At 56.1% G+C, this 12,501-nt stretch overlaps 1 protein-coding gene across 1 annotated transcript in view; it reads right to left on the bottom strand.

The window, feature by feature from the left end:
• Positions 1-12,501, bottom strand: part of LTBP2 (latent transforming growth factor beta binding protein 2) — a 57,299-nt gene that overhangs the window by 24,613 nt on the left and 20,185 nt on the right. The window contains 5 exon segments of the mRNA XM_032189240.1: positions 1,975-2,077; positions 3,653-3,918; positions 4,381-4,581; positions 6,021-6,191; positions 7,351-7,532. Of these exon segments, the coding sequence (XP_032045131.1) occupies positions 1,975-2,077; positions 3,653-3,918; positions 4,381-4,581; positions 6,021-6,191; positions 7,351-7,532 (923 nt within the window).

Genomic DNA, 12,501 nt, shown 5'->3' on the forward strand with positions numbered 1-12,501 from the left:
CCAAAACAGCCCCTTCAGCCAGCCTGAATTCCTGCCAAAATCAGCATGACCCATTTGGTCTCCATAGGGAAACTGTATCCCCCAGAGCCAGAGGGACTGAGGACGGGATTTTCTAGTGGCACAGGAAGACAGCAGACCCACAGGGATACATTTTTCTTATCCCCATGGAATTAATCTGAAAAAAAAGCCAGACAAGTGTCTGTCCACTCAATGAGGACCAGCAGCGACAACCTCCCTGGAGCTGCAGCTGGGGCTCAGGCGTGCACCGAGCCGGGGGAGTGGGACCTGCTGGCAGTCAGGAGGCATTTCTTAAACACATTTGTTCAGCTGGCTGACTGCAAAGAGCACATGGGGGTATTTCATGGCTGTTTTCAAGGAAACCTGTGACTAAGGAATGATTTTGAAGCCTGATGGTCTAAGTCCAGCAGAGGAGACCCTGCTGCAGCTCTGGCCATGACGGCTGAGAGAAGCCTAGCATCCTGGCATGGGCAAGGAGAAAGGAGGTGCAGAGATTTGGGAGCCATCTGCAGCCTAACAGAAGTGCTGAGCAGGCCTCCCCTGATGGAGGGGTCGTGGGGAAATAGAGCAAGCGGGAGACTGCTGTGAGGTGGGCAGGAGAAAGCCATGACCGGGGGGGGTGTGCAAGTCGGATATTCATTAGAAATAAAATACTGGAGTGCAATGGGAAGAAGAAGAAGGGGCTGAGGCATCTCTGGGGGTATTTCCCCAGCCGTGTGGTCACTCGCACCCTGGTGTGCCCAGGGCTCCCTTGGGGCTGGCGAACGGAGGAGCTCAGGCCAGCAGCAGCATGGCCCGTGGCCACGGCAGAGCAGGGAAATGGCAGCAGGCAGAGCTCCTCGGAGCTGCACTGGGTTCCAGGATGCTGACAACCCAGTCTGTGATTGCAAGGAATTTGGCTCCAGACAGCATTACCCCCTGGCTGAGGAGGAGCTGAATGAGGGCAGCGCAGGGAGGACAAAGAGATGCAAACAGCTCTGGGAGGTGTACACAGGAGGGAGAGACAGCCCTGGGGTAGAGCTGGGAGGCACCGAAATCACACTGGCACAAAACCTCCTGCCTTGGACACCTCTGTTCTGTGGTCAGAGCACCGCTGGGTCTGATCCAGCACTTCTGTGCGGTGAAGACGTGAATGAGCAACCAAGCAACGATGAAGGAGGGCAGCAGGGAGGAAAGAAGGGAGCAGCTCCCTGCCTGCCCGAGCTGAGCGGCAGCCTCCTGTAGCGCCCTGCAGTGCTGGCACAGGCCAGCACCTTGCCCTGCTCTGCATCCAGCCTGCACCAGAGGCTAGAGCTGGTTCCTCACACCCCATCCCATCTCACCCCATCCCATCTCATCCCATCTCATCTCCCAGCCCTGAGCCCCCACGCCCTGGGCAGCGAAGGTGGGCAGCACGGCCACGTGCAAGGGGGACATCTCCCATGGGGGCTGCCCCCCAGGCAGGAGCCGTTCAGCACAGCCCCTCCGCGTTCCCCTGCAAGGCGTGGGGGGGTGATAGACGATGGGCTGAGCCCCCCACCCCAGCTGGGATGGCACACACCCTCCCCACAACACACACGTGCTGCCGGGTGTGCGAGGAATCCCCGCCGGGGCCGGGTGGGCCCGTCCAGCTCCCCAGCACCGGCGCAGCAGCGCTGGATGCCTGTGCCCCTGGAACGGACAGCGGGTGTGCTCCTGCCAATTGTTTGATGTAGTGTTATTTCCAGAGCCCCTGCCAAGCCCGTGTCGGGCTGAGAGCAAGCCCGTAACTCTATAGGACCGAGTCTGCAGCCTCCTCTGCTAATATGGGACTGCACCTCCTAAAACCGCGGCCGTTGTTTTCCCGTTTCTCCCTCCGAATGGGTCTGGCACGGAGGGACCCCTGGCAGCACAGGGCTGCCGTGGAGGCAACGTGCCACGCGTGGAGCCAGCACCCACGCAGACCGCAGCTCCCCATGCCCTGGCAGCGGTGCTTACCTGGCCGCGGGGGGCAGGCCAGGCACCGGTCCACCCCCCAGAAGAGCCCCACGCTGCCGCAGCAGTCCTCCAGCCTGGTCAGCCCCGGCAGGGGGTTGGTGCACTGCAGAGAGAGGAGCAGGAGGTCAGGCGTCTCCCTCCAGGCTGGGGTCGGGACCGAGCGTCCATCCCGCCTGGCTGGCAAGCAGGGACAAGGCTCGGGGTCAGCCGCCGGCACCGTGCTCGCAGCACAGCTCCCCGCAGGGCCGGGGATGCAGTTTAAGACAGTAAACAGTTCTGCAGACAGAAAAACACACGGCTCCCTCTCCTGCACCCCTCGGAGAGGAAGGGGACATCCAGTGGAGCAGAACACGCACCAGAGATGATATCACCCGGCAAAGCCCTCAGCTCAGCCCCGCGCCTGGCCGATTAGCCAGCAAAATGGGTGCACCACTCCAGCCCTGCAGGGAGCTGGCGGTCAGGCGCTTTCCTTTGCTTAATGAGTCTCTCCCCCCCTGCTTCAACCCCCCGGCAAGGCCCTCTGGATTACAGGCTTCCCCATCAGAGCCGAGCCGCCGCAGCCCACAGGCCAGGTCTGGCCCCCGTCCACGTGCGGATGGCGGCGTGCCCGGCGCTTGCATTCCCATCAGCTGGGCTGCAGGCTGAGCCGGGAGAGGCGAGCGCACCCCGCCGGGCTCCACAGACCGGCCCCGATGCAGCCAAGCAAGGTGTGAGTGTGGCTGGAGCACCTCTGCCTCCCCCTCACCTCTTCTGAGACCTCCTGCTCTGGAGCTGCTGGAGGGAGCTGCAGTGATCCTGAGAGCATCCCTGAGCTGGCCACGGGGCAGGCAAGCCTGCTCCGGGGGTCAGAGTGCCATTGTCTGCCCGCAGAGGAACAGGGCTTCTCCAGCCCCCTTCTGAGATGCCTGGGGTCCAATTTCATTATTTATTTATCTGGAGAATCCAGTTAGGGGTGTCTTGGATGGGAACAACTAAAGGATGGGACAGGAAGCAGCAGCAGCCCTGGGAAAGGGCTGAGCAGGGAGAGGAGGCAGAGTCCCAGGCTGCCCCGCTGGGGTCTCGCTGAGAGCGAGCAGCTCCAGGGAACTCACAGGTGTTCCTGTGGGTGCCAAAAACCTCCAATACTTTTCCAGTGACGCAAGAGAAACATATGGGGAGAGACAAAATAAGAAATTATGATGACTGCGGGACGGGGGTGAGAAAGCCCCTCACGTGTGTTTGCTTCCCAAGCCCTGACCGAGCTGCCCAGGAAGGCGACGTTCCATGGAAATCAGACTTTCATTTATCGTCTGAGAGGGAAAGGAATTTTCCTATGTTTTATACGTTTCCTACAGCAATCACAGAGCGTGGCTGTAAATGTTGCTATAAATAGGGCACCCTTTTTTAAACGAGACTGTGTGTGAAAGCTATCAAGTCTGGGCTACGCTGCCCCGGGGCACAGCCTGCTCGGGGCAAAACAGCATGGGCCAAAACAAGGGATTTTCCTCCCAAGTAACACACACAATACATTCTTCCCACGTAACACATCGCTGCCCGTGCCCGTAGGACTTGGGTGCTGTCCACACCGAACAGATTCACGTGATGGAAGCTACCATTCCTGCCCCATAGGCAAACACACCACCCACAGAACAAGCAATATCCCCACGCATTCCCCAAAACCCAGCGGGTGAGCCTTTACCTGCCCGTGGAGAGCCTCCCGAAAGCACCTCCCCAGCAGCCCCGGGGGTCTCTGCTGCCGGCCGCCCTCGGTGGCGATGCTGTTGCCATTGGCGTTGGTGTAGGTGTGCCAGGGCGCGGCGGGCGGCTGAGGCACCAGCACGGCCTCCACGCTGTTCTCCTCCGACACCTCCGAGTCGCCCCGCACCCTGGCCACCTGGTGGATCTGCACGGTGGCCTCCGGAGGGTGGTTGATGTGGACGTTCACCAGGGAAGGGTTGAGGGAAGCTGGAAGGCAAGTTTAGGGCACAATCGTGACAATTTGGCAGCCGTCGGGCACCTGAAGAGTGTCTTGTCCAACACCAAAGTTATAAGAGAGGAGGTGTCTGCTGGCCCCACCAGTGTTTTCTGCTTCTATGCTTTGTCCCGAAAACAGTACAAAGCTACCAAAAGTGTTCTCCAGCAACCTGGGCCCTTCAGAAGCTAGGAGAACCACTTTTCTAATAACCTAGCCCAAAACTGCAAGCATAAGGAGACAGTGGCTTCCATGGGGCTGAGAATGGCTGCCCTGACGGTCTGAGGAGCAGCCGTGGAGGAAGAGGCAGAGATATCAGGGAGACCTGGGCTTCTGGCAGAGGAAACTGGTGTCATAAAGGAGCCACCAGCATGGGAAATGGTGGTGAGGATGGGTTTTCAAATCTAATTCTACTACAAAATTCAGGAAATCTGACTCAACACGGCCGCGCTCACCCAGCTGGTTGGACAAGGGCAGGGTGTAGGTGGAGTGCTTCATGGAGCTGCCGGACAGCGTGTTGGGCGCTCTCCCTCCTTGCTTCTTTTCCAGAGAGGGGGCGGGCAGGTGGCAAAACTTCCCCGTGGAGTTGGAGGGGCACCAGCACTCATCCCGGCCCACGCAGCGGCCTCCGTTCAGGCAGGGGATCTGGCAGAAGTCTGCAAGGCAAAGGGACACCAGCTCAGTGGGGACACCGAGACACTGCCTCTAGCTGAGGAGCTGGCATGGGGCTGGCACGAGCCCTGTGGTGCCCCAGGGGCCTACCCTGTCCCCCCTGCACCCCACTACCCAGCACGTGGGGAATCTGGGGTCCTCCCTGAGCCCCTCAAAGAACTGGGGCCATAACTCGGTGAGGAGCCCTCGCTTGGGGCCATGGCCAGCGTGGGGTGTCTGCAGGCAGCCAAGTCAGCACAATTCCTGCTCTTCTGCATCAGGGGATCGCAAGCCCCCTCCCCACTTGGCAGGGCTTTGCCTCCCGGCCCGGGAGGGAGCTGAGCAGGGACGGGAGAGGCAGAGGAGAGAACAGGCAGGGAGCCACATGCAGGGCCTCTCTCCCGGCCAGCCCTGGCCCTGCCAGCAGCTGGGGTGGGGGAAGCGTGGAGTGGGACAGGACTGCGAGCAATTCGTCTGCTCGGAAAAAAAGCCTCCGCTGATGAAACTGAAGTCACGTCTTTCTGGCCTCATCAGATGGCTGGAGCAACCCTCTCCGTGTGAGCAGCACTTGGGCAAGGCATGGGATTTCCCGGCGGATCATCCTGACTCATTTCAGCGTGAGATGAGACACTGCTATTGCACATCCCAGCACGGCTTGTGATGTTCACCCCAGGGGACGAGCTCCCACCCTGCTGGGAGCTCATGTGCTCGAGCCCAGCAGACAGTTCTGGGGGGAACAGACACGCTTTGGACTGGGATCCAGGCATAAATTACCACAAACCCCGTAACACTCGTTGTCCGCAACTGCCAGACTTTGTACTCTCGGTGTAGGAGGAACCTGAGAGTCACAGAGGCTTTCAGGAGCAGTCCCACCAGGTCCCGTTGGCTGCTCCCATAGCTGGCTGGAGGTCAACGTGCCCACCCCACAGCCGGGTATCCCAGTGACCTGCCGAGCAGTCCCAGCAGCTCTCAAAGGCAAGCAGAGCTTTCTGCAGCCCTGTCTATAGGAGCAGCTTGCAACCTGCAGCCAGCTCTCCTGGCTGCCACGTGAGTGAAAGGAGAGAACAGGAGGAAATTAGGTGATGAAAGTCAGCCCCAGGACTGGATGCCAATGAAAGCAGTGAGCTGGCTCGGAGAAGGAGGGGGCGGCGGGGTTTGGCTGCAGGCCTGACTCGAGTGCATGCGTCCCCCTACCTGGGGCGGGATGGAAACAGAATTTGCTTGCCCAGGAAAGAGAGCAATGAGGCAAGGTCTGTCTTCTTCCCCCAGAGGCAGAGATGGAGTAAGCCCCAAGGACTCCAGGAGACATCTTTCTAGCACTGGGAGAGGCCATCTCCTCCCATCCCCAACCAGCCCAAGCCCTCCTTCTGTAGAGGCAGGGAAGGCAGAAGGAGGAGAGAGGGGGAGAGGCACAAAGGCGGGCTGGGGGCCTTGGGGTGCTCACAGATGCGGAAGCCAGACTTGGGATCGTGGTCGTGCCCCCCTTGGCTGTACAGAGTGGTGGTGTCTCCCTTCTCGCAGCTGTTGTAGCAGCGCCCGCTCCGGCACGTCTGCTTGCAGATGGTGGGCGTGAAGACGATTTTTATCTTCCTGATCTTCTCTGTCAGGTTGGCCCCTATGGAGGAGAAGGACAGTGCTAAGTGGAAGAAGCATCTCCAGACCAAGGGGCGCTTAATCTGCATCTCGAGCTCCCGTGCATTCCCAGAGCAAGGACTTGAACTCCAATATTATTATTTTTTTCCCTGTTTTAAGCACCAGTCCTTCTCAGACCATTTCAGTAGCATGGAGCCTGGCTGCCCTTAAGCCACTGACAAGCTTCCCACACAAATAACCACAGCGGTGTCCGTCAAGGACAGCGTGAGGTTTTGAAGTATATCCATGTCTCCCTGCGAGTGTCTGCTGACCTCCTGCGGTTACCTGCACTCCTGCCCTGGTCCCTTGCTATCGTCACATTAGGTACGGGGGAGACTTGCACTGACAGCTCTTGGAGGCTTGTGGAAAATGAACAACAGGCAGAGCTGTTGTGCAACCACGAACTAGCTGGCTTGACACCAGAGCCCTCCATCCCTGCCCAGCAAGACAGCAGTTTTGTGGGTCCCCCCTTGCTGTTCTCGCCCCCCACTCTTCCCGTTTCAACCCCTAATTTCGGATTGCAACTTCAGTCGGGCTCGCAGCCCTACTTATAAGGGCTGAGATGCTACATGGTGCCTTGGAGCTTCCTTGGGGAGCCATGGCTTCAGGGGCAGCCAAGCTGCAGAAGACAACTTGCATCTGTCCTAGCTGGGGAGCTGCTGAGGCTCTGCCTTGGAACCGCAGGCAGCCTGGCCTGATCCCTGCTCATGTCAGAAGGCACAAAGGGGGCAGCCAAAGGGAAGAACTAGGTGCTGGTTACACAATCTGACCTCCGGGGCTGCTCTAACAGAGAGAGAAGCTGGGAGGCACCATTCCTGCAGGCTGAGGCAATCCCCGCTTCAGGGCAGCACGCTGGGGTGATGTTCAACAGCCCCAGGAGGCATCTGTCACATCTCCCCAGCTGCCAGCATTTTCCTCCCCCTCAGCAGGGTCTCCTTCTTCACCACGCTCAGCAGCATCACCATTCTCACCCCTCTCTCCTCAGTCCTCCGTTTTTCTCCATTCTGCTCCCTTCTCCCCCTCGGAGCTGAGGTCTCCTCCTCTCCCCACCTCCAAGGTGCTACAGGGATGTCTGGGACCTCCTGTGACACCCCGGGACACAAGAAGAAGCCCCGAGAGAGTGACATCCCTGCAGGCCTTACCCCTTGCAGCCAACGTGTGCTCCTGGGAAGCCGCGTGGGGCCCAGAGCTGCTCTGCTCGTGCCCGTGCCCGTTGGGGAGCGCGTTAGACGTGAGCTGGCCATGGCTGGCTGGGTACCGCCGGACAGTCCGCGAGGGCCCCGTGTGCTGCGGGGGGACAGGAGAGCCGATTCTGCTCTGGGTCCTGCGGGAGAGGAAAAAGGAACGGATATTCCTCATGCCCGGGGACATCCCCGGTGCCACGCTGAGCCAAATAAACAAAGCTTGGCCCACGAGAGTCACAAACACGAGAAAATGATCCAGAACCGATTCCTATAAGTGCCCCAAGTTCCTTTCAACATCCCAGCCTCAGACTCCATCAAAATCAAGCATAAGCACCAACAGGTTTTTGTCTTACCCTGTCCGTCCCAACACCTCCCTCTCTGACTGAACAGCTGGGGCAAAGAGGCTCGCCCTTTCCCACTGAAGTGCATGAAGACGTCCATCACATTGTATGGTTTTTGCCATTTTCCCTGTCACAGTCAGCACAGGGGAGGTGTTACAGTGTCGCCTGGGAGCACGGATTTCTAAAATCAATAGGAGCAGATAATCCAACGAGAGCTGGCTGACAGCAGCTCTGGCTCACTGATATTCCTGGCTTGGCTGTCTTGGCATAATGGTAGGTTTTGGGGAGATGGAAAGGCAGCTAACAGCACGCTGGTATTTGAGCAGGTCAGGCGTGATACACAAGGTAACTGCTGGCCAGGGAGCCAGGAATCAACCCCGAAAAACATACTGGAAAAGATGACGCACAGGTCGATTAATTAGGAACTAAAGGAAAGGAATATATAAATGAGGTCGAGACAACAAGGTCTATGGAGAGCTGTTCTTCTCAAACGAGTCCATTTTCATCATTTGATAGAATTACAAACACACACACGACAGGCTTGGAGGCCTTGCTACGCCGATAAAAAAATAAACACAGCAGTAGAGTGTCAATCAAGCACATGTGCAATGAATAACAAACTGGCGGTGTGACAGGACGCAAGAAGCAATTGTCACTGGGGAGCGAATTAGATGGGTTCCAGAGTGATCAGTACGAGGTCTGGCACGGCTCTGCAACTTCATCTGGAAATAAATATTTTTATTTCGAAATAAACATGCGATCGACATTGATAATGTGTGCTGCTGACACACAAATTTGCAATGTGGTGTATCGTGATGAGAACAGAGCAATCATACACAGCGGTTTGGATCACTTTGGAGGGCAAATCCATCCAAGCAATATGGGATTTTAATACAGCCAAATGCAGAATTACACTTCTAGAAAGAAGGAATGCAGGCAGCAGCTGCAGATAGGAGACTACCCTGGAAACCAGCAATTCTGAGAAGATTTCAGGGGTAATGACAAGCAATTAAATATAAGCTGTCAGCTCGATACCCTGACATCGGGGTAGCGAAACACTGCAGGAACAGGGAGGTGTTTTACCTCTCTGCACATCCTCATCACAGCAGGGAGCGTATATGCTAAAATATCACATCTAGTTCTGACGTGAAATATGTCACACTTTCTGAAGGATGTTGAAAAACCAGGGAAGGAACAGGAAAAAACATGACAAAAATAATTTGAGGGCTGGTGAAAATGCCATTCTTTAAGAAACCTGAAGTTGTCAATCTCTTCAATTTATCAAAAAGAAGATGAAGAGGTGCTCTGATTACAGGGCACGGGCTTCTCCACAGGAACAAACTGCCAGGTGTAAAGAGCCTTGTAATCTAACAAACAGCATAAAAAGGCAAAGCATGAAACGACATCTGCAAACCAAAGCCAAATTATTCCCTGCTGGAAATCACGCCCATACCCACGTGCATCAGTCTCGCTGCCCTCCTTCTGCCAAAAACCACCAAAGCAGTGGGGTCCTGATAGCATGGCTTCAGGAGAGGAAAGAGTACTTCTAGGACATATCAGTGGAACGCTGCAGATATAAATGAATGAAGATTAGTTATCTGTGCTGTCACAGAGGCTCTTTCAGTTTATTTATTGATCTATTGATGGTTTCTGGCCTTGACACAAGTCCCCGGACTGGATACCTGCAGCCTATTTGTCTCTAATGCAGGAAAGCCTGTGAAGGTGAAGCGGCTGAGCTGCTGTAAGGAGGCAGGCACAGGAGTCCTGAGAAGGGAGCAGCACAGGTGACCCATGCTCCCTGCACGGCAGCATTGCAGACCGAAGGCTTACATGCTGTTCAGAGAGGAGTCTTGCTAAAGGTCATGCAGGGATGGAGGCAGAGCAAAAAGCATTGGTCAATGAGCAGGGATGGATAACAAAATTCATCAGGGGTGTAACCTACTGATAAAAACATCTGTTGTTGTTAAAATCACAAAATTCACATTTCTAAGCTACTATCCAGCCCTGCTGCCAACAAGGAAACTTCTGGTTCCTGTTGCCTTCTCTTTTGCTACGTGGTGTGCCACCACTTCCTTGGTTAGGAAAGAAGGAAAAGCCACACAGAGCTCTAGGGAGGCTAAATGAGCCCTACCAAGCTCTGGGAGCTGAGGAACACTCGTTCTCTGATTTCTGGTGAGAAATCCCAAGCGTAGTCCTATGGGTGAACATGGGGGCTCCAGGACTTGGCTTTGTATAGGTAGAAGCACCCAAAAGGGAAAAGGCAAGAGTTCCCCAGCCCTGCAACGCTTACTGTCCTGGTGCTGATCATCCTAGGGCACCCTGAACCCTGAGTTTTGATGAGTCGCTGGGTAAGGGTGGCCAGTGGCACGAGGCAAAGAGTTATCAGCTCTGGTGCTTGAGAATACTCACACCATGGTTATCCTTGAGGAAGGGAGCGTGCCATGTGCAAGCAGAAGGGCTTGGCTGGGCACAGCCCATGGCCTGCATAAAGGAATTCTGTCCCTCAGCTCTGGGGACAACTCTGATGATTCCCAGGATCATCAGATTTTGTAGGGGAAAAAAGGCAAACATATGAAGAGCTTTCCAGAAAGTACTCATTAGTGTCTCGGTTATGAAGAAAAGTGGATTCTATGGGCTCACTGCAGACAGGCAGTGCCAGCCTCATCAAGGAAAAACAGAGGAGGAACGTTACCCCAAGCCTCACCATACTAGAGGACAAGCCATCCTACTGGGATCCTGCTGGCACAGCGTTCCAGTGTGTGTCGCAGCGGGGAGAGGCAGATTTGCTTTGAATTAATTTGTTTATTTGGTTCTATTCTAGGCAGATGAGCTCTGGGATTTGTACACTGGGTTGGGTAACACCCTGCTACCCCAGGCCACAGAAATCAATGGCAAAGGGCGTCTTTCCATCCCGGTTTGTCAGATTCAATCCATCCCTAAGTCACGCCAAGCGGCTGGCTCAAGGTCAGGGAATATAAAACAGAGGTTTTCCCCTCCAAATTGTCAAAGTCAGTCCACGCTGGGCAGAGGGGAACTGGTTCGCTTGGAGGGTTTCAGGGAATGGGCCCTGAGCTCCTCATGTCAGCACAGACCTGGCCAGAAGGCGCTAGCAACCCCCAACCATTTGGTGGATCCTAATATATGTCCAGAGCTTGAAGTCTTTATTCTAGAGACTTCAGTTCCAGTTCAGTTCTAACAGATCTTCAGTGCCACAAGTTCTCTCCCCTGAGTTTGTCCTTGGGGGAACAGAGAGGACAGAGAACAGACGGGGCGGCTCCAGATCACCACAGGGCTTCCCACTGAGGGAGGATTCATGCTACCTCTCACCATGCACCTGCTCCAGGAAGAGGCACTGAAGAGGAAGAGGAGGTTGAGACCTCGAGAGCTGCGCTCTGGGGCACTGAAAGTCCCAAGGCTTCACATTCATTCAGTCTCACAGCCTCCCCCAGCGCGGCATTACTCACTTCCACGCTTCCAGCCAGGCACAAGGCCAGCACAGATCTCTGCCGCATGGAGCCTCTGCAGAGAGGCAGTGGTCTCTTCCTTTATAGGCAACTGCCTGCCAAGCAGCTGGTTTCCCTGCTCTTCATCCGTCAGAGCTGCTGACAGCTCTCTCCGTGTCAGGCACAGCCTGTGGGGCAGGGACAGCCTGCAGGCTCCTGGGACACCTCTCCTGTGCTGCCCTGGGACACCCACCCTGCTGCGTCCCAATAACAGCAGCAGTGCCCGAGGGGAAGCACGGGTCCAGAAGGGAAGGCAGAGGAAGCAGTACTGCCCCTAAGGAGCAGGGATGCCTGTCCTGCTGGTCTCACCTGGTACCTCTCACCCCACAGAGGACAGAGAGCAGAAGGCTGAGCAGGCAGGCTCCTGGTAGCCACACTGACGAATGCGACAACTGCTGTTTTCTGAACCAAGAACCAACCACATTTTCCTTTACGAGCCTGTCATTTCAAGACCCGGCACACAGGATCACAATAACCAAGTCGAAATCACCGTGACCTCAGGGTCCAAAAAGCAAAACTGTTTTCCTAACCCACTGTATATAGAAAGTATTTTGACAAACGCTCCGGTCACTGTTGATGATCGCGCTTGGTGTGGGTAAACAAAAGCCATGAGGACTCCAGGTGGACGTACAGCTGCGGCTCCTCTCCGTGACCCACGGGCAGCTACCCTCGTTGGGGCTGGAGGCAAAGGTGGCAAATTCTTCAAAGCACTTCCCTCTCCCTACCAGCAACACCTCAGTCTTTCCTGGATTTCGCTTCTCTCGGCTGCTCTTTGTTCAGCTGTTGGTTTTGGCCAGATCGCTAGCGAGCTTGGAAGTGGTGCACTTCGCATCTTGCGTAAAGGAAACGCAGAGCCAAGTGCCACGGGAGTATTGCTCTTGTTTCATCCGGGCTGCCTTGCCCTCTCCACACCCAAAGCCTGGCTGACCACAGCCGGGTGGGCAGCCTGAGGCACTGCAGAGTGAATCCTGGACAGTGTGGGCAGGGGGTGCTAGCCTCAGACGTGGACCAGGGCTGGAAAATCACTCCTGGAGCTGGAAACAGATCAGTGAGCTCACACAGGGACCACTTTTTGCTGCGGAGCAATGGGTGCTTCCCAGCAGGACAGCAGCAGGGAGCGGGATAGGGCTGGCCAAAACAGAAGTGAAGACATGAGGCCCTCAGAGAAGGATCCATCTCCCAGGAGCCAGGAAGCCCCATCTCCAGACCCGAGTCCAAGCAGCTCTGTCTGTCCATCACCAACCTGCTGCCCTGGGAAGCGGCTG

Source organism: Aythya fuligula, chromosome 5 (genome assembly GCF_009819795.1).
Source record: "Aythya fuligula isolate bAytFul2 chromosome 5, bAytFul2.pri, whole genome shotgun sequence".
Classification (NCBI taxonomy): Eukaryota; Metazoa; Chordata; class Aves; order Anseriformes; family Anatidae; genus Aythya; species Aythya fuligula.